At 54.3% G+C, this 21,531-nt stretch overlaps 1 protein-coding gene across 4 annotated transcripts in view; it reads right to left on the bottom strand.

Annotated features, from left to right (window-relative positions):
• Positions 1–3,449: 3,449 nt before the first annotated feature.
• The window catches only part of Pde8a (phosphodiesterase 8A), a 42,680-nt gene continuing 24,598 nt past the window's right edge, over positions 3,450–21,531 (bottom strand). For all 4 annotated transcript variants that reach the window (XM_070043332.1, XM_070043335.1, XM_070043334.1 and 1 more), the window contains exons 6-22: positions 21,335–21,423; positions 19,102–19,180; positions 14,560–14,697; positions 12,640–12,728; positions 11,152–11,200; positions 11,035–11,077; positions 9,606–9,677; positions 9,439–9,509; positions 9,192–9,356; positions 8,246–8,291; positions 7,997–8,132; positions 7,267–7,465; positions 6,635–6,852; positions 6,415–6,544; positions 6,115–6,282; positions 4,237–4,366; positions 3,450–4,103 (exon numbers count right to left, since the gene is read on the bottom strand). In XM_070043332.1, the coding sequence (XP_069899433.1) occupies positions 3,985–4,103; positions 4,237–4,366; positions 6,115–6,282; positions 6,415–6,544; positions 6,635–6,852; positions 7,267–7,465; positions 7,997–8,132; positions 8,246–8,291; positions 9,192–9,356; positions 9,439–9,509; positions 9,606–9,677; positions 11,035–11,077; positions 11,152–11,200; positions 12,640–12,728; positions 14,560–14,697; positions 19,102–19,180; positions 21,335–21,423 (1,941 nt within the window). In that variant the 3' untranslated portion in view covers positions 3,450–3,984. The remainder of the gene's footprint in view (positions 4,104–4,236; positions 4,367–6,114; positions 6,283–6,414; positions 6,545–6,634; positions 6,853–7,266; positions 7,466–7,996; positions 8,133–8,245; positions 8,292–9,191; positions 9,357–9,438; positions 9,510–9,605; positions 9,678–11,034; positions 11,078–11,151; positions 11,201–12,639; positions 12,729–14,559; positions 14,698–19,101; positions 19,181–21,334; positions 21,424–21,531) is intronic.

Genomic DNA, 21,531 nt, shown 5'->3' with positions numbered 1-21,531 from the left:
GTCCCGTTCCTGCCTTTCATGAGGAACACAGGCTTGTGGAAGGTACTAGTCTGGTGTTTGTTCCCCAGGTCCAATTTAGCATCTTCTAGAATAATGCTGTGTTGGCGTGTGGGGTGGAGGGGCAGTGCTGGGCTTTGGGCGAACCCGTGGGCCCTCCACGCTGCCCCAGGCCTGCAGGCTGGGTGGGCGCACTAAGGCAGTCGGAAAAGCGGCAGTACCTGCTCAGCCCCTGCCGCGGACTGGGTTCTGTCGGGACGACGGAGGATACCTAGGGGAGGAACCTGGAATAGGATGGGGAGATGGCAAACAGACAACTCACACACATGAGGAGTGGATGCTGAGTGCTGAGTGCGATTTAATGCAGAGGATAACAAACTTTTATAACAGAAGTCTTCATAAGAAAGGGGCAAAAGGTTACACAACCTTGCTGCAGGGCTTCATTCCTGGGTGGTCACCAGCTGGTCGCCTGATAGGCACTTGTTTCCGGCTTATCTCTGAGAAATATAATGGGTTTTGATGTTTGTCACCAACTAACCATTACCTTATTTCTATAGAGGCCTTAATTGTCCCATAAGATCTTTTCTGTTCCTTCTTTAATAGTAAACACCAAGGAGACTTAGATTTAGCAAGTCTCTTGGTAAATGAGGAAGTTCTTTCTCCTAAGTAGTTATCTCAGCAATTGCCATACATTCTTTCTGTTCTAGCCGCACCTACAACTTTTTGTAAATTTCTTACAATTCCTTCTGCTGGAGTGACTTTGTGAAACCCCCAATACTTTTATATTTACTTATAACTTGTGTACTAGCCTCCATAAGAGGGGTTTCAGGGTAGCACTTAACTCTGGTGAGTTAGTCATATTTTTAAGACACTCATCAGATATTGGAGGCATCAACACTCTTAAGAAAGAGCTTTGAATAAGGGAAACGTTGACAATGAGCAAGTACAAAGAGCAGTAGAAACAGTAAAAGATTAATAGGCACTCTTATGAGGAGAAGAAAGACAAAAACACATTTTTTCCCAGGGGTTTTTCCAGCCTTTTCCCAGGAGTAGGCCTCTTAGAAGCCCTATTCTCCGAGGTAGACTTCGGTGAAGTCCCAAAACTTGGAGATAGGTTTCTGTAAAGCCCCATTCTCTGAGGTAGACTTCGGTGAAGTCCCAAAACTCAGAGATAGGTCTCGAAGCCCCTATCATGGTCTGATAGATGGTTTCCCATGCTAAGCAGACTCTACTGGGGTCGGCGTGGCAAGCCGCCACCGCGCACACTCCTGGAAATGTGTGTGGAGCGGATACGGGTTATTTGGAAAGTTTCACAGCCTACAACAGTGAAAGGTTGGTTTCTGGGCGGGACGGGGAGGGTGTTTTTTTACTTTCACCATGCGCCAGGCTAGTGCTCAGCCACAGCACCGCCTGGGCTTCTCCCGCGGCCAATCAGAGATGAGAGTCTAGGGGCTGAGCTCTGACCCCACGGCCGGGCGCCCTCTTCATCTTCACCTGAGACAGCCGAGCCGCCGCAGCGGTTCATGTGGGAACAGCAGCTGTATTTGATGGGTGCTCAGGTTCATGCCAGGGTGAATAGCTTTGCTCATGCAGTATTTCACTGCGAACAAACTAGGCTTTATGCACAGAACAACTCGATTATGTCTGTAGGAACGGGAGCGTTGAATGACAGCGAAGCCTACGGTAGAACGGTGCGGAGGACAGGGAGCTCCGGGGCTGAGAGCGGCAAGCCTGAAAAGCCAGAGGATGCTTCTGGTTTGGGTTTTTTTCTTTTCTGAGTGCTGCCCTTGCGGAAAGGCTGGTCTTTGACTGATGGCTTTGGCTGTGGAGGGACAGGCGCTTCAGCCCTGCCCGAGAGTCTTGACATCTCGTGCGGTACGAGTTCAGTAAGAAATCACAGGTAAATTTCCTCACGTTGTCTAGATTTCTGGGCAGTCAGCTAGTGTAGCCATTATCATTGGATCGGCTTTTTGTTTTCATTTTGGCTGCTAGGCAACTCCAAGCTAAATTTGCTGTGTCTTACAGTAATTGGGAAAACTAACAAGTTTTATACCTGACTAGGATTTTTCTGCTCCTTAATGTTGGTGATTCTGCTAAAGTGTATGTTCGTAGAACAGACCCTGTTAAAAGTACTATTTTTAACTTTCAGTTTTCCTTTTTGCCTGTATTGGGGCTTGAACTCAGGGATGATATTACTTGTTTTTTTCACTCAAAGTGAGTGCTCTCCCACTTGAGCCATGTCTGGCTTTTTGCTTGTTAACGGGAGGTAAGAGTCTCATGGACTTTCCTGCCTGGGCTGGCTTTGAACTGCCATCCTCAGATCTCCGCTTTCTGAGTAGGATGACAGCCAGTTTTATGGAAGACTTGGTGCTTCTGGTAAAAATCACTTGGAACGAGTTTTCCTTGAAGTAGTTTTCCTCCTGGGGGCTCCACTCCACCTGCGGACAGCGGCCCCCCCGGCATTGTGGCCAGACGAGATTTGAGCTGAGTTCTGAGGAGTGTGGTTGAAGTTCACCGTGTGTGTAAATTACCATTAGTAGTGCGGAGGTGTGCGCTGGGAGTCCTGTGCGCCTAACTGGTGCTCTTCGGAAGAACTTGCCTCCAGTTCTGCCTTTGTAGCTGCTTTGTTTTTGTGGAGATGGAATCTTGTGGACTTTGCTTCCTGGGCTGTCCTCCAGGTCTCAGCCTCCTGATTGGCTGTTTTTGGGAGTGTGGCCCAGCGTGTCACCTCACCTGCCTGGTGCTTCTGTCCAGACAGGCAGGAACATGGACTCAGGAGGGTTTTGTTGGCTGGTTTTTTAAATTTTTGTCAGTTGTGGGGCTTGAACTCTGGGCCTGGGCGCGGTCCCTCTTCAGTTCAAGGCGAGCGCTCTACCACTTGAACCACAGCACCACTTCTGGTTTTCTGGTGGTTTATCTGCCTGCCTGGGCCGGCTTTGAACTTATATCCTCCGATCTCAGCCTCCAGAGTAGCTAGGATGGCGTGTGAACCACTGGTGCCCGTTGCCCCTCCCAGCAGGAGTGTTCCATTTGCTCAGGCTCTTCCTGACTCTTGAGCCAACGCAGCAACTGAGGAGCAGAGCGGCTCCCCGTCCGGCCCTCACACACGTGCAGGTGCAGCTCAAGGCTTTGGCTCCCAGGGGAGGCAGGCAGGAGGCCTGTGCTCTGTCCTTGCTGGGTTTGCTGTCTCCACCCAGACTGGGGACAGCAGCCCCTGCAGCCTTGCCCTGGCCCCACTCTTGGGCTGTGTTTCTTTCCTGGCAGCCCGGGGGGGGGGCGAGGGTTGGGGGGGCTTTCCACCTTCCCATCCACAGACACCTCAGGTCACATCCCTGGGGGACCTGCAAGGCCTTGGTTGACTCCAAAGAAGATGGAGGTTGATCTGGTTATCTGTTCTGTAGAACAAAGGTTAAATACTGTTGGTATCATAACACCGAACTAGAGAAATGGCAAAAGTTATTTAAGTTTTATTTTTATCTAGAAAAATACAAGTTTAAAATAAAAACAAATTGTGACAATACAGAACTTCTATAACATCTGAAATCAGATCACACAGATGGAAACGTGGCTACGAGCCGTCACTCCATTAAGTTTGCTCCTTGCGTTTATAAAATAAGGCAGGCTTTGAAATTCAGTTAAAGCAGGAGGAAACTGCAGGGTCCTGATGCTTGGTTGGCCCTGCAACAAGACCAGCCAAAACCCTGCCTCCTGGGTTTCCTACCCAGGCCCGCGCAGCTCGCCTTTGAAGGTCGCAGTCTGGTGGCATGGTCATGGCAGCTGACACTGGGTTTAAAGTATTTTTAGATTCATAGAAATACTAGTAATAAATTAACTTTCATAAGTGATAATAATGTTCAGCTTGGGCGTGTGCTGCTCTTTTGGGAAGAGAAGTGCCTTCCCTCGTCCGTGTGGAGCCTGGGCGGGGCCGCAGGCTGGGGAGGTCCCCACGGCGGGGCCGGGGGCGTGGAGGAGGGGCTGCGGGGAGGCTCAGGAGTCCCCGGGGGCCGTGGGTGGCCGCAGGCTCCGCAGCTTCATCTCGTCCAGTCCCTTCCAGTACTTGAAGTTGTTGTCCAGGTGCTGCATGAGGTTAGGCAGGTCCACGAAGGCTGGAAGGCAAGGCAGGGTTCTGGTTCGGGCCTCCCTCCTCTGGGCTGGGGGAGGGAGCACCCTAGCACCGGTGCGGGGGCTGTGGCGCCGCCACCTCGCCCCGTTACTCCGGCTGCCGCCGCTTGTAATTACCATCCCAAGCGTCGAACATCTCGGTGATGAAGTAGTCAATGAAGGAGAGCTGGGACTTGGGGATGCTGCAGGTGCTGCGGTCGAAGGCGGGCATGACCACCGGCAGGTTCCGCCGCTTCTCCTCATCTGTCTGCAGGACAGGGCAGGGCGGGGCGGTGAGCCTACTCCACACGGGCCGAGAATGCCCCAACCCGGCCCACGCTGCACACCCATCACGGGTGCTGGCGTGACCAGAGCTCCTGGTCTACTGCCCCTCCCGACACGTGAACAAACGTGAAAGGGAGGAGACACTTCCTAACTCAGAAAACCATAGGAGGGCTGGGAAGGTGGCTCAGTGGTAGAGCACTTACCTTGCATGCATAAGGCCCTAGGTTTGATGCCTGAGCACCACGTAAGCAGAAAAAGACGGGAGTGGCGCTGTGGCTCAAGTGGTAGAGCACTAGCCTTGAGCTGAAGAGCTGACAGCCCCCAGGCCCAGAGTTCAGGCCCCATGACTGACCAAAAAAAGACTTGCCTCAAAAAGCAAAACCATGGGATAGAAATGGCCATTTTTCTGTGTGCAGGGTGACTGAGCCGTGTGGGTGCGTGCGTGCGTGCATGCGTGCGTGCGTGTGTTTTTACTGGCCATGTGAGTGCAGTTTCTGCTTTAGTGGAATGTCTGCTCTAGTGGAAAGTACCTTTCCCAGGCCTAACTGCCCTTTGTATGCAAAAGGCGGCTTGGTTGGGCAGTGTGCTAGTTATAGTTAGGCTGTGTGTTGGTTAAACATTTGCTCTGTAGCTTTTGAGAGACTCCCTATGGAGCCCAGGCTGGCTTAGAACTTGAGCTCTGCTTTTTGAGTTGCTGGGATTATACACACATACCACTGCCCTGGGCTATTCTATTCTGATGACCGGAGTGTCCACCCTTCAAGGAATTGGATGTACAGGTGTGCCTCCTGTATTTCTCCCCCTGCTTCTGTTCCTGTCCTCGTGTGTTCTGGGATTCCGCCACACTGAGTCCTTTAGCTTAGAACTGCTGTGACTTGAGTGTGAGGATCGGTCAGTGTGCTGACACTGGAAAGCAGACCCTCCCTGCCACTACGGCGCTGCCGCCCCGGGCTGGGGCCACAAGGACCACATATGCCATGTGCACTAGAGAAATGTAGAGCAAAGGAAGCCCTACAGTTACTCACCATCCACTCTGGGTGAAGACTCGTGTGCCCGAGATCACATGGCCTATGCTTCTTGGAATGACAGGAAATGAATTCTACTGCTTGGGAATGTATCTGGCCGGCTTCACTTCCTCAGGGGTGTGTGTGTGTGTGTGTGTGTGTGTGTGTGCGTGTGCGTGTGTGTGTGTGCGTGCGTGTGTGTGTGTGCGCACGCGCGCGCGCACATACACGTGTGCCAGTTCTGCAGCTTGAACTCAGCTCGGGGAACTGTCCTGAGCTTTTGTGCTCAAAGCCAGCACTCTACTACTTGAGCCACAGCTCTGCTTACAGATTTTTGTTTTGTTTCTGTTACGGGGCCTCAAACTCAGGGCCTGGGCACTGAGCTTTTTCTCAAGGCTGCTGGCTCTACAGCTTTGGGCTATAGTGCCACCTCCCCGGTTTTCTTTGAACCTTGATCCTCAGTAGTAGCTGGGATCAAAGGGGTGAGCTGCTGGCACCTAGGTAAGGGTCTCTGCATTGGCTAGAGAACTCCGGGTTGGTATTTTCTTCTGATGGCTAATTGAAGTGAGATCTCGGGGTTCTGAAAACACGAGTGATTTGTTTCTCCCTCATTTTGGGTTCTGCTTCGCGGCATGCTGCAGCCCTCACCAAATGCTAGGGGGAGAAACCCAAGACCCAGGACTTGTCCCCTGCAGGGCTGCGGCTGCCTGGCGCACCGTGCACGCACCTGGGAGAAGTACTCTTCAGAGATGCGCGCGGCCCACTCGATGCACAGCTCCAGGGCGCGGCAGGGGTTGGACACGTCCGCGCACTTGATCATCATGCGCTTGATGAGCATGCGGTTCTCCGGCATCCTGAGCATGGAGCTTACAGCTTCCTGGTCCTTACCCGTCTCCTACGCCATGGGCGGGTGGGATTCTGAGTAACCAAGGTGGGCCCTCCCCTGGCTGCCCCTTCTCCCTGGGAGGTTCTTGCTGACAGCAGCCAGGTGGCCTGGCGGGGACCTTCACACCGCCAGCCCCCTCACCTCATTCTCCAGTGATGCCAAGGGCTTGGTGACGCTGGTGACAAATCTATTGACGTGTTCAAAGTGCTTTGTCATCTCTGTGGCAAGGACCATGTCCACGATGCCCTGGCGCAACACGCGGTACTCATTCCTGTGCAGGCCGGAGAGGCTGCTGAGGGCTGGGACAGCCTGTGGTGGGGGTGGGGGGCCTGCTGGCCTCGCCCCCCGACCCGGCGCTCACCTCTCCATGTTTTTGAAGATGTTGTGCTTGTCGCTGCCCACGGTGAGCTGGAAGGCCAGGGCGGCGTGGTGGCTCTCCAGCACGGCGATGTCATTGTACAGGATGGCCAGCTCGCTCCCAGAGTTGCACAGGAACGCGTTGGTTCTCCCGGGGTGGTCTACATCGTGGATGGTGGCTGCGATGAGCGCAGCCACCTCGTCCACAGGCTCCAGAGCCTCCTGCGGGCAGAGCGCGGTGAAGCAGCACGGGCGCAAGGCCAGGGCCCCGCCTGCCCGCCCCTCCACATGGCCACTCACATCTACGCTTAGGTCGATAAATGAGAAATGACTGCGCATGCAGTGTATTTGGCTCTAAACCCCAGGCTTTGTGCTCAGGGTTGACACTACCACTAGAACCTCTAGCCCAGCATTCAGTCTGCCTAGGCTGCCCCAGCCAGCCACAGCCTGCGGAGAAGCTGGGGGATGATGAGAAAGGGCGTCTGGGAAGTCCTGCTCCCAGGAGAAGGACCTGGGGCTGTACCCTGCAGCCCCCATGGCACAGTGCCCTTACTGACGGGGAAGCCCTTCTCTGCAGCCCTGTGGGGCGGGGCCTGATCTCCACAGAACACCTCCCCCTACATTCCCCCCCCCCACCTTCACCCTCTCCCTGGAGAGGAAGTAGGCCGTGGCCTGCAGCACGTCGGCCGCATGCGTGGAGTTGTGGTAGGGGTTGTCGGCGTGGTAGTTGGCCTCGATGACCTCTAGCCAGGCCCTCAGGGTGGCCTCGGGGCAGTGCAGGAAGTCGCAGATTCTGAAGCGAGCGTAGGTTCTGAGAGCAAGGTAAGTCAGCGGCCTACACGAAGATGGAAGGAAGCATGGCATGGCGGTAAGCCAGGGGAGAGACCTCAAGATAATCCCCTTCCCATTAAACCACGCAGCCAGCAGCCAGAGCCTGCGAACTCCTGAAGCTGTCCTGGGCAGTGTCCTGTCCTGAGAGCTGCCCGGGACCCCCCTAGCCACCTGTGACCCCCACAGTGTGGTTGCAAGGAGGTGGCTGGCCGGCCAGGCCTTCCTGAGGAGGCCTGGGCCCTACCCCTGGCCCCACTGAGGCCTCTGGTGACCACAGGGCTGGGCCTGGGCCTAGACACGATGCTGGGAACGGGCCATGCTGCCAGGCTAGGGTGGGTGGGGGCTCTGGGCTGCTGCCTCCCCGCGTGCCTAGGCCCCTTATGGAGAGCCAATCACACACACGCGAGAACTGGACCAGCTCTCCGCACACAGCCCTTACATTAGTGCTGGTGGGGCTCCATGCACTCACCCCCATGTGTCTGGGCCACTCCCGGGCTTGTCACCCACAGCCCCACTGGCCACCTCCCAGGCTCACCGGTTGTATGTGACGGCCTCCAGTTGGAAGATGTCGAAGTCCCAGTGCTCTTCACCTTCCACGGCCTGCGCGATCCGTGATGGGAGGTCTTGCAGGGCAGCGGTGGAGGCAGCGGCCGAGGGGCCCTGGTGAAGGACTGGGGGGGGGGGGGGGGGAGGGAGGTCGGGCTCCAGCCAGCCTGCAGGGTGGGCTTCCTGCAGCCAGGCACTCTGCTCAGCAAAGAGCAAGAGCTGAAAAGAAGAAACTTACTTTTTGTTCCAAGAATGTAGTTATTCCCGGGTAATCGCAGGCTGTCCTGACAGAACGGGGGGGGGGGGGGGGGGGAAATACGTCACAGCTCTCCTCTGCTGTCCACCTGCGCCTACCTCACGGTCACCCCAGAACCCAGACACTTGCCAGGGAGCCCACGCTCCCACCTTGCCCTCAGTCCCTGACCCAGCTTCGCCTCCCTTCCCACCTCCTAAGTGACCCCTTCTTCCCAGGCCTCCACCACCCAGCCACACCCAGCTCTGCGTGCAGCCATTCACTATGGATTTGTTTCCTGCCTCAGATTTGTTTTTAAGACTGAGGTTTGAACTCAGGGCTTTATGCTTGCTAGGCAGATGTTCTACCACCTGGGCTACACCCCCCAGCCCTTCAGGTCAGGGATTTTCAACTCGTGTGTTCACTAGGGCTGGGCTGGACTGCAGTCCTATCCGCCGTGATGCCCAGCTCACATTGGTTGAGAAGGGGTCTCAACCGGTAGCACCTTTTCTCTGGGCTGGCTTTGAACCAGTCCTCCAGATCTCTGCGTTCGGATTGACTCTGTTGCTGGCGTGACTGCAACCAGGTTCTGCCCCACCTTTTTTTTTTTTTTCCTGTTGGTCGTGGGGCTTGAACTCCGGGCCTGGGCGCTGTCCCTGCGCTCTTCAGCTCAAGGCGAGCGCTCTACTGCTTGAGCCACAGCGCCACTTCCAGTTTGGAATTTTTTGGGGCAGGCGGGCCCCGTGCTTATGACCCCTGCCCCTGCCGCGCAGTGCCACGCCGCGGCCTTTCTAAGTGTGTAAATACAACTAAGCATGCTCGACTTGCAAAACCACAGGAGCACCGGAGACCGGGTTCCGGCTGGGCTGTCTGCAACAGCCCCTTCCCGGCTCTCAGAAGCCCGCGGGGCCGGGCGGGGCGGGCGGGGCCGGGCGGGGCGGGCGCGGCTTACAGACAGCAGGCCCCCGACCAGGTCCGCGGCGTGCGGGTCGTCGTCCTTGGCGCGGAACTGCGGCGAGTACAGCTCGGTGGTCCTCAGGATCTCCAGCACGCGGTCCAGGGCCTCCGTCACGGGCACGGGGCTCCTCTCCTGGGCTGCGTTGATGAGGTTGATGACCTGTGCGGGAGGGGAGCATGGGGTCCCTGCGGCCGCCCCGCCGTCCGCCCCGCGCTGCTGGGGCAGCGACGGCCCGCGTCACCTTGGTGATGGGCGCCTCTATGGTCATCGAGTGGATCCGGGCCAGGGAGGAGTGTCGCCGCTGGCTGGACGCTGAGGGCAAGGCGGGAGGTCAGGGGTCGGCGGGCGCCCTCCCCCTCCCTGGGGCGCGGCCCGGGGGGTGCCGGGGGGCGGCGCGGCCCCACTCACCTTCGTTGGTCCGGGAGCCGACACACCTGATGTCCAGAGAGCTTTTCCTCCTGGAGACGCTCTTGTGACTCTCTGGGGACACGGCCGCGCGTCACCCCCAGGCAGCCGAGCCAGTGACGGCACTAACTAGGGCACGCGGCCAGCACCGGGCAGAGGCCGCTGTCCCGAGGGCAGCTCGGAGGGGAGCAAGGGGGGTCCTCTGGAAGGGGGTGCGGGGCTGGGGGCGCGCAGGCACGCCTCCAGCAGCGTGGACCCCGCGGGCCGGCGCCCCGCCCCCAGCAGCGCCACGCCGGCCTTCCGCCCCGCCTCCCCGCCACGGCCTTCCAGCCTCTACCAACCGCAGCCCTCCCCCGCCCTCCCTGCGCCCCGCCCCCAGCCCCATCCTGGTCCCGCCCCCAGGAGCAGCAGCCTAGCCCCCGCCCCCAGCCCCAGCCTGGCCCCGCCCCCAGGAGCAGCAGCCTAGCCCCGCCCCCAGGAGCAGCAGCCTGGCCCCGCCCCCAGGAGCAGCAGCCTGGCCCCGCCCCCAGGAGCAGCAGCCTGGCCCCGCCCCCAGGAGCAGCAGCCTGGCCCCGCCCCCAGGAGCAGCAGCCTGGCCCCGCCCCCAGGAGCAGCAGCCTGGCCCCGCCCCCAGGAGCAGCAGCCTGGCCCTTCCCCCCTCCCGCCACCCCCTCCCCCCCCGCAGTGCCACCTTCCCCACGCCACCCCCCAGGGTGTTCCCAGGGGCGCCCCTGCCCCCTCCCTCTTCTCACTGCTGGAATGCTTTTCCTCCCCCACACGCCTCTCCCCCCTCCCCACGCTGTGTCAGCCACTTCTTTTCAAACTACACCGGAGCTGCTCCAGGGTGCTGTGAGTCAATCCAGCCCCACACTCTATACATGAATATTCCTAAGCAGGTGACACCTGTCAGCTCCTCCTCTGTGAAAGGAGGACATGGGCACCACTGGTAGACCCCCCGTGGTCTGTGGTCACTCCAAAGGCCCAGCAACACACTGCGGAAAGCACTAAGCACAGCACCTTAAAACAGCAAGGTGCTCAAACACACAGTACCCACTGTCTGAATGAACAGCTGAGTGGCTTGAGGGGACAGATGTGCCTTGCCACTTACCGGGGTAACACAGGGAGGGGGAGCCCTCCCCAGCGCCCCGCCCCTCCCCTCCCCAGCACCCATCCCCACAGCCATCCCTCTTCGGTGGGGGCAGAGTGTGGGTCAGCAGGCGCAGGGGTGAGGTGGAGGTCAGGGCAGGACCACACGGGGCCACGGCCTCGGACACAGCACAGGCCCATCCTCACACCGCAGGGATGGCTGCGTCCTAACTCTGGGCTTAGAACGTGTCCTGGGCATCGGTCGGGCAGCCCTGGGTGGCCATGGCTCGGGAAGCCAGCCTCACCGCAGCCGGGGATGCTCAATGGGCGTGGAGATGGCCCCTACCTGTCTGGCTCTGAGACGCCACACACTCCTGCATCTCCTCCGTCTAGAAGCGGGCGTCATAGGCTGTTAGGTCCAGTGCCTGGAAGGCCTGCCCGCCGTCCCTCCCGCCCTACCTACCTTGCTGCCGTTGCACACCCGGATGATGGACACATAGTGTCTGATTTTTCTGTAGGAAACAGTGTGCTGTTTGCCTCCTGACTGACCGGGTGGGTCCCTAATCTTTCATTTTTGGCCAAGCCCACCAAGTTACACATGCCCTGTGTCCCTACAGAGAAGTGAACCCGGTCCCAAGTTCTTCCCCGGTTGGTTCTCACACCAGGAGACTGGAATACATGTCGTGTGCTCATTCACAGCCAGACCCTTCCTTGCTGCCGGCTGGCCTCATCCCTCTGCAGGGCTCCCCAGCTCTCCTCTGAGCCCCAGCCAGCCACGCCGCCCCGCCCCGCCCCGGCACCCGGCCTGCACACTGCTCTCACATAAAGAGCCTGCACAGACCAGCGCCCAGGAGCTGCCAACTGGCAGGGAGGCCTGGTGACGCAGCCCATGAGCAGCGCCATCGGCACCGGCGCCACCATGCGCAGCGGCCAGGGCCGCAGCCTGCTCCGCCACCACATCTGTGTACACGGCCCCCCGCCCCTGCCACCCTCCTGCGGCCCTGCTGCCCTCCTGCGGCCCTGCCACCCTCCTGCGCCCCTGCCACCCTCCTGCGGCCCTGTGATTATCAGCAGGTCGGGCTGGAGCAGGACGACCCCCACCCTCCTCCCATGAGCATCGTTTCTCCTGTTGATGTCTGAGTCATATTCGTTAATTTTCTGCTTTTATCTCAGTCAGGAGATTCTGAACAACCCATCTGAAAGTTTAAGGCTCCCGATACACACATACTGCCAATCAACAATCACCTTCATTTCACCTAAGAATTTTTTTTTTCCTAGCTACTCAGGAGGCTGAGATCTGAGGATCGCGGTTCAAAGCCAGCCTGGGCAGGAGAGACCGTGAGACTCCTATCTCCAATAAAAGCCACCAGAAAACTGGAAGTGGCGCTGTGGCTCAAGTGGTGGAGCGCTAGCCTTGAGCTGAAGAGCTGAGGGACAGCGCCCAGGCCCAGAGTTCAGGCCCCATGACCGGACCAAAAAAAAAAAAAAAAAATCTTTTCTAGCGCTCCACCACTTGAGCCACAGCGCCACTTCCAGCTTTTTTCTTTTTGCTTATGTGGTGCTGAGGAATGGAACCCAGGGCCTCAGGCAAGGCAAGCGCTCTACCACTGAGCCACCTTCCCAGCCCTCACCTAAGAATTTCTATAACTTGGTATTCACAAAATTTTTCTTTACAGTGATTGATAGACCTTTATAGAAAAAGTCATCCAATGCGATTTTTAAAATTGTGAACATAGAGTCTACTCGCCAGCATTGCTGGCAAACAACAACACTGATGTCCCGACTTTAAGTAAATATAAATTCAGTCTCTCGTGCATCCTGCAGCTTAAAAGCAATTGTGCCGGTCTGGTGGCTGTGGGGAGGAGGTCCCCAGGACACATCATCCCAGAAGGCATTCTGCAAGACATCCGCCCCCCTCAGCAAATCCGCCCACCCCGCAGTCCCCACTTACCCCCCCTGCCCCACCACAGGGATGATCTTCACGTTCTGCTGTACGTTGTCTCCGTTTTTCTTCTTGGTGTAGTACACTCCTTGCCACTCCTGTCAGTGCGATGTGAGCAAGCATCATTAGGCTTTGCGGCCCCCATCATTCTCCACTTTGAACACAGTCGGGGCGCAAAGGTGAGCCCAATCTCAAACCCAGCCTCCAAAGTGCACTGCTCCACACCAGTCCTCCTCGCGCCTGCCTCTGCCTCTGCCCTGGGCAGGAGGAGTCTCAGGAGGGGACCACGGAAGGGCCCCTCCGTGGCAGGCCGCAGCTTAAGATGAAGGGCCGGTGCACCATGGTGGGCTGCGGCCCCTTAGGAATACTGATGAACTCAGAACCAGCGGGCATGGCAGGCACACGCCCCAGGCCAGGGAGACCTAGCAGGCACAGCAGGCACGCACTCTACACCCAGAGAGAACCAGCAGGCACCGTGGCACACGCCCCCAGCTGGGGAGAATCCATGGGCACAGTGGGCACACGCCCCCAGCCAGGGAGATTGGCACGGCCTCAGGTCTGTCATCAGGTGCACGGTGCCCGCAGGACTTAGTCCGGGCCTCACCAGGGAGGCCTTGTGGGACACAACTGTGCTGGGACCTCAAGTGTTCTGTACTCCCCCCCCAGGCCCCGAGCTGGGGACTCTGACGGGCGCCTGTGACTGAACTCATGGGACGACCTCGCGGGCCACACAGCAGCCCCGCGACTGGCGAGGCCTCGGCTGCAAACACTCTCCCAGAGCAGTTCTCAAAGCTACACTTGGGCTGTGGCCACCACCAAAGCTAAGGCTCTGGGCATGGCCAGGAAGTGCAGCCAGGGGTCAGGCATTGCCTCAGAAGTGAAGCACTGCAAACTGTGAGCACCAAAAGACCCTAGCTCCCCGCTCTCCCCACTCTCTAGCCAGGACAGGCATGGGTCTTACAGCCCACACCAGAGAGGACTGCGCCCCAAACCAGCCAGGCTGACCAGGGGCCAGGCAGGAGGAGCAGGCTCCCCGCACCCTGCACACGGCGCCACAGAAGCAGACAGGCAAAGGCTACTTTGGGATTCACACAGAAATTGTGATTTTCAGCTGGGCGCCAGTGGCTACGCCTGTCATCTTAGCTACTCAGGAGGCTGAGATCTGAGAATCGCGGTTCAAAGCCAGCCCAGGCAGGAAAGTCAGTGAGACTCTTATCTCCAATAAGCCACTAGAAAACCGGAAGTGGCGCTGTAGCTCAAGCAGTAGAGCGCTCGCCTTGAGCTGAAGAGCCCAGGGAGAGCGCCCAGGCCCAGAGTTCAAGCCCCATGACCGACAAAAAAAAAAAAAAAAGAAAGAAATTGTGATTTTCACAGACCGTGTGAATATGCCAAAAACCACTGATTGTGTACTTGAAATGGGGGAGTTATATGGCATGAGGATTATACATGAATATTACATATATATTATATATGTGTGTGTGTATACATACATATAATTAGAACTGTTGTGTTAAAAAAAAATAGAGGGAAGGGAAGGGAGAGAAGGGGGAGAGAGGAGAGACAGGAAGAGGGAGATTGGTTCAATCAAGCAGTCAGCACTGTGAACAAGCTCTTTAGGATTTCTTCCCAGTCCACCAAAGGATTTAGCCAGTCATGGGCTCTGGCTTGTTTTGTCACCCACGGAAACAAAAAGTATTTCCTCAGCATACACTGACTGCTGAGGAAATACCATAACTATGCACCTATGTTTACTGACCTGAAGTGTGTGGAAGGTTGAGTTCCTGGGCCTGTGCTGGAGCTGGGGAGCGGAAGCTGAGGGGCGCATGCGGGTGGATGGGCGCACAGACCTCGGCAGGACTGCGGGCCTTTAGCGCTGGTCCTTCCAGCACTTCCATTAGTACCAGTGAGGAAGGGTGCCGGCCCACTTACCTTGCCTATTCTGATGCAGGAATTGATCGTGTCCAGCAAGTCTGCCTTTTTCTCGTTTATAGGCACTTCGCCCAGCTCCTTCCCTATTAATTCACCTGACTGGTAGCCCATTGTTCTCTCAAATGCAGGATTTACGTACTGGGAAGAGAAAAGAGAAGGCTTCAAGGGGAATTGAAGGCACCAGGAAAAGAGAAGATCCCAGGGTCTCTACCTGAGCCCCCACTTTCTTCCCAGGAAGGTGGAAAATGTGAAGGCTGAACAGGCAGAAGTGCAGTTCAGCCAGTCACTCATAGCGGGACGGGCCCTGGGAGGAGTCCACGCATGGTCAAAGAGGGCAAGCTGGCACAAACGCAGTCCATCTAACCCTAAAGAGTCGGACTGGGCGCGTGCCCATTCCACAGGAGGGGCCGAGTGGCCCATCTTTGTTCCGTCCCTTGTCCCTGCAGAGACACTGGAAACATGATGGTTAAAATGAGTGATGTGAAGATCTGATTAGCATTGCTAAAACTGCCCCTTGGATGTGCTAAAATTAAAATTAAGAAGGCCTTAAAAAGAGGGTTAAAAAAGTTAATTTGTATAATGTGACTTGCTTTCAATGATGTTCTACAAGTAGGATATGTTTTTAAAAGTCATAAAGGTGTTAAGTCTAGCTCCCTGGTACAGTGATGGTGACTGTTAATTCTTGCATTAAGGAAAAATTGTCATTTGAGTTTAAAAGTTTTTCATGTGTGTCTGTTTTAAAACAAGCAGCCAAGAGGCAATGAGTGACCCTTGGCCTCAGGATTTCAAAGGAACTTTTCAAAACGCAAATGAAAATTAAAGTATAAAATATTAAAAGAGATTAAGAGGCTTAAAAATTAGGAATGGATTTTTTGATATAACATTTAAAAGTAAAATTGTTCTTAACGTTTGCCTCAAAGTGCACAAAGGAAAATTAGGATTACCAAAATAATTGCTATTCCAGTTTGTTCTTATAGGTTTTGTTTTTTTTTTTTTAAACAGTTTCCAGCCCCCAGCAAAGCACAGAGGATTCTTACAAGTTTGTCAGATGTAACCCTGGCTCTTAATAAGTTCTAGGTAAGAGCATGCTTAAAAACTTCTATGTTGACCACCTTGTTGCTTTTATTTTTTATTTTTTTGTCAGTCGTGGGTCTTGAACTCTGGGCCTGGGTGCTGTCCCTCAGCTCTTCAGCTCAAGGCTAGCGCTCTACCACTTGAGCTACAGCGCCACTTCCAGTTTTCTGGTGGTTTATTGTAGATAAGTTTCATGGACTTTCCTGCCCGGGCTGGTTTTGAACCAGGATCCTCAGATCTCAGCCTCCTGAGTAGCTAGGATTACAGGCGTGAGCCACTGGCGCCCGACACCTTTTGTTGCTTTTAATTGGAGTAAAGTGGCCTTTTATAAGACTCATTGATCTGCAAACTGGTTCGAAGCCAGCCCAGGCAGAAAAAGGTCCCTGTAAGACTGTCACCTCTAATCAGCCAGCAGAGCGCTGAAAGAGCAAGCAGAGTTGCTTTGGGACTCAGTGACAGAGTGCTAGCCTTGAGCTGGAGAGCTGAGGGACAGCACTCAGGCCCCAAGTTCAAGTCCAGCAACCAGCTAAGAGAAATGGCCATGAGGCATTTATCCCAGGTGGAGAAGACATTCCTGGGACGAAAGCAATGGAGGAGCATCCAGAGACTGTAAGCCCCTGCTTGGATGGCAGAAATAATGTCAGATCCTAGAGTCATTGGTGCGTGGCCCTTCAAAAATTGGTGAGAGCCAGGAGGTCATGGGAAGATAGTTTGTAAGCGTGCCTAATGTCCATGACTGTCTACCTGGTAAGGGACAGGAACTTGCCAGTCTTCTGTGATAGCAGTAAAAAGCTAGAGTTACAAAATGTGGGGAACAGTTTAAATCCCAACCCCTGTATGTGCCAAGAGCCCTAATTGGCAGTAACTGAGCTGATACCAGCTACAAGAAATTCATCTGTTCAGGAAAAAAGTTTATAAACCTGAGAGTGTGTCCCTATTGACATCTCTCTGAAGGCATTGTTAGGGTCACGAGAGATCACATTCCTAAAGCCGTCCAGAAAGATGCTTTTGCAAGCCAGAGCGCTAAACAAGCTACGCCGCTGTAGCTGGAGAAAAGTTCTGTGTATTTGTCAAAAGTTAAACTAGGCCTAGGTTACAGGTTCTGGCCTAGGTAGGATCAACACCCCTGAAGTTAGCTTGAAGAAGTTACAGAAGCTGGACCTTCGCTCGCTCATCAACCCCCTTTTAAAGATCAAGAGTCCAGAGTCAGTTTTGGAAAAATGAGGCAAAATAGAATAGTGTTAACAGATGTCCAAGTGTGGTCTGCACCTGTCGGACATGGTTACAAGACCAAGCCTTCTGTGTCTGTTTAAAAAGTTGTTGTCTTGGTAAATTGTCCTGGGCCATTGTCTGAACAGCCTTAAAAGCCAGTGGGGCCACAGACTGCCAAGCCTATGCAATGTGTGCTTAACCAGTCTGTGTAGGAATCTGCAGCCCAGCAGGAGGTGTGACAGTCCCTTGGAGCCACTGAGAGACCCTGCTGCTGCTGCTGCTGCTGCTGCTGCTGTACACCCTAATGGGTAAAGTTCAACGATGGCCTGAGGAGGACAGTCGCCTGGAGGAGCTTTTGAGTACAGCTGGCATAAGATCCAGTTGGCTGGGATAGAGTCAGGACTGGTATATGAATACATGAGGGTCTTGGAAGAACTGCACCAGGGGCTTCGCAAACGTCCCACTTCCAACCTGGACACTGGATGGCCCAATACATAATGCCTCTGGCAGGGCCCCTGATATTAATTCTGATACTCACAACTGGTCCTTGCATGATTAACAGGCTAGTAACCTTTGTAAAAGAGCGGGTTAATTCGGTCCGGGTACCAGTTCTCAGATCTCAGTATTGACCCGTAGATGACGTTAACAAAGAACTAGCTATGAAGGGACCATGACTGGCCCCTTAGTCACTAGCCAGGAGGAGAATGTGAAGCCTGAACGAGATATAGCAATTTTAGGTTTGGATTCCATTTTGTCCGGGAACTGTGTCAGCTACTCCCCTTGAGCCCAAATTCCAGGAAATCAGCAACTCCCCTTGATACTCCAGGAAATCAGCAACTCCCCTTGATACTCCAGGAAATCAGCAACTCCCCTTGATACTCCAGGAAATCAGCAACTCCCCTTGATACTCCAGGAAATCAGCAACTCCCCTTGATACTCCAGGAAATCAGCAACTTCCCTTGAGCCCAAATTCCAGGAGCAATCTCCTTTATGGAAAATTCTGCTAACCATAGCTAATCAGCAGATAACAGGATAAGGATCACTGGTCAGGGGTCAGACCATCCGCTCCAGCCAATCATTTCAGAGAGCATCAACCCCATGAACCAGCCAATCCCTAGTACCTGGTTGGCTCCCGCCACTGGTGACACTAATCATCTTTTAAAATTATTTTATGAGGGCTGGGAAGGTGGCTCAGTGGTACAACGCTTGCCTTGCATGCCTGAGACCCTGGGTTCGATTCCTCAGCACCACATAAGCAAAAAGAAAAAAGCCGGAAGTGGCGCTGTGGCTCAAGTGGTAGAGCGCTAGCCTTGAGCTGAAAAGCTGGGGGACAGCGCCTAGGCCCAGAGTTCAGGCCCCACAACCAGACCCTCCCCCCCAAAAAAATTATTTTATGAGGTGGCTGGGAAGTTGGCTCAGTGGTAGAGTGTTTGCCTTGCATGCATGAGGCCCTGGGTTCAATTCCTCAGCACCACATCAGCAAAAAAAAAAAAAAAAGCCACAAGTGGTGCTGTGGCGCAAGTAGTAGAGCGCTCGTCTTGAGCTCAAGAGCTGAGGGACAGCGCCCAGGCCCAGAGATCAGCCACCATGACGGACAAAAAAAAGAATTATTTTATGATTTTCCCATGGTGTGATATGATTTGTTAAGTGTTGCAATGACGCATGGAAGTCCCTAAAAGCCCTATAAAAACCTTGCTCGAGGAAGGGCGGGGCTCTCAACTCTGACCTGCTGCATCGGTGATGGTGGTGAATGCAGGCTCAAGCTTGTAATAAACGACTCTCATGTGCTTACATCGGAATCGGCTCCTGGGTGGTCTTTGGGGATCCTTATCTGGGCACAAGAGAAGCCCAAGAGCTTCTGCTCCATGATCCCGGTTGGGTTTTCAAGCTGGGCTAATAACAGCTGACGCAGGCTCTCCTTTTTCACATTTTTAGTTGCGGCCTGCAAAGCCCCCGCTCTCCCTGAGCTGCGCGGCATCTTCCGCCCAGCCGTCTCTCTGTGCTATGCACACACGCGTGCACACACATACACACACACAGATATACACAAGACACACCCATGTTATTTCCATATTTTCTAAAACTATAATTACTGGTATATTCTCTTTTCTAGAAAGCTACTTGGAAGTTTACGTTTTATTGATTTTAGTCTTATAATCCTCTAAGGAAAGAAAGGAAATACTGTATTGGTTCAATCCTGAGAGTGGAAGGACACAAAACAAGCAACTTGGAAGGACACCTTTCCAAACAACAAACCTGGATGATGTGGTTTTCACTGGTAATTTCAATTGCTTCTTGACTTTTCTCTAACGCAGTGAACACTGAATTGCAGGCCCTTCATGGGTAGAAACAGAAGACCTGATTAATGTAAATACACACGTCTACTATGAACTCGGCGCTTAGTTAAGTGTACTTCTGTCTGACCCGTAAGGGTAAGGCGTGCCCATTCAAAAGGAGGCTGGGGATAGTAACGTAAAGAGGCTGCCGCACAGCCCGGTGCACGGACCCTCCCTGAGCAGAGCACGCACACTCCGTGCGTCTCTTTCGGCGGAGAAACAGGGAAAGGGGATAGGCCATTTGTAGCTATTAGCTTAAACTGTTTCCAAAACTTGGGGGTCCTCTGGAATGCCAGCTTTGTCCTCGGCTTTCTTCAGAAATGGACAGAACATGAGAAAGCATTTGCCAAGTTTTTAGTGTTTGAAGATGGTCTTTAATTGTGTACCCAATAGATGTTTATTGGCAAAAATTAGAAAATACAGGGGAGGGAAGGGATAGTAGGGCAAAAACAGAGGAGAGGGTAACAATGCTTGATAGGAAATGTACTCATTACCTTACTCCTGTAACTGTAACCCCTCTGTATCTTTTTTTTTCTTTTTTGTGATCAATTGTGGGGCTTGAACTCTGGGCCTGGGCGCTGTCCCTCAGCTCTTCAGCTCAAGGCAAGCGCTCTACCACTTGAGCTACAGTGCCACTTCCGGTTTTCTGGTGGTTTATTGGAGATAGGAGTCTCACGGTCTCTCCTGCCCGGGCTGGCTTTGAACCGTGATCCTCAGATCTCAGCCTCCTGAGTAGCTAGGATTACAGGTGTGAGCCACTGGCGCCTGGCACCCCTCTGTATCTTTACAATAAAAAAAAAAAATGTTTAACAATATTAGGAAATACAGCTGTGCGAAGTGGCCTGGGACCCGGTGCGGTGGTGGCCTGTTACAGCCTCCGCCAGAGTCCAGAGTGGGCTTTGCACAGCTCCCCCACAGCACCAGCTCTGTGCCAGCCTGCGGTGCCTATGTCTGTAAAGGACTTTTCTTCCTTACATACAGAGCCACACTGCTCGCTCCAAATCCAACGTGCCGCACCCAGCAGACACAAACACAGCGGCACGCGCGTCTCTCCCATGCTTGGTACAGGAAATGTTACACAGGACATTCAAGGAGGGAGTGTAGGCTTTATTTTCCTTTTGTCCTGCTGATATAGTTTTACTGTTTTCTGTTTCGCTGGAAAAATAACCAACTTTAGCCGGGCGCCAGTGGCTCACGCCTGCCATCCTAGCTACTCAGGAGGCTGAGATCTGAGGATCATGGTTCCAAGCCAGCCGGGGCAGGAAAGTCCATGAGACTCTTATCTCCAATAAACCACCAGAAAACCAGAAGTAGTGCTATGGCTCAAGTGGTAGAGTGCTCACCTTGAGCTGGAGCGCTTGGGACAGTGCCCAGGCCCAGAGTTCAAGCCCCATGACTGACAGGAAGGAAGGAAGGAAGGAAGGAAGGAAGGAAGGAAGGAAGGAAGGAAGGAAGGGAGGGAGGGAGGGAGGAAGGAAGGAGAGAGAGAAAGAAAATTATCAACTTTTACTCTTTTAAAACAAATCTCTTTATCAATAGAAAATTAAAAGCTAAACAAGTCTGGGTGCTCACGCCTGTAATCCTAGCTATTAAGGAGGCTGAGATCTGAGGATCACAGTTCGAAGCTAGCCCAGGCAGGAAGGTCAGTGAGACTCTCATCTCCAGTAAACAATAAACCACCGGAAAACCGGAGGTGGCGCCATGCTGTGGCTCAAGTGGTAGAGCGCTCACCTTGAGCTGAAGAGCTGAGGGACAGCGCCCAGGCCCAAAGTTCAAGTCCCATGACCGACAAAAACAAAAACAAAAACACCTAAACATGGTTGTTCAGCCCTGTGATCCCAGCTACTTTTGAGAAACACACATAGGCAGGAAGGAGGGCTCAGTAGTCTTGTAATGCTGCAAAAAGGGAAGGGCAAATTACAGCATTTATCTCCTAGAGAACAAAATGTCGCCATGTCAGTACGGTGAGTTGATGTTATTTTTAAAAAATGTTTCCAGCAAGCGCAGCTTTGTGCCCCTCCCTCTTCACTTACTCTTGGCTGCGCCTGGAAGACGGGGGTCTCCTCTGGCTAACGGGACCCCGTGAGCGAGACAGGCAGACTAGGAGGAGATCTGCCCACCCGCCCCGTGTCAAGGGGCGGCCCCACAGTTACCTGAGCTTCAGCTGGGACCGCACCTCCCCGAACTCCAGCTGGCGCAGCTCATTGTAGCAGGCTATGACGGCGGGGTTTTCTATGTACCTCTAAAAACAGAAAGGGGGATTGTTGGAAAAACAAAGGAGCATCTTTGAGTAAGTATGTGTGCAATGAAAGGGATTCGAAACACACTGAACACTTAAAACCCCTTTGTC

Source organism: Dipodomys merriami, unplaced genomic scaffold (assembly GCF_024711535.1).
Source record: "Dipodomys merriami isolate MVZ:Mamm:240054 unplaced genomic scaffold, mDipMer1.0.p SCAF_33, whole genome shotgun sequence".
NCBI classification, from domain to species: Eukaryota; Metazoa; Chordata; class Mammalia; order Rodentia; family Heteromyidae; genus Dipodomys; species Dipodomys merriami.
This window is presented reverse-complemented; position numbering and strand designations above follow the sequence as displayed.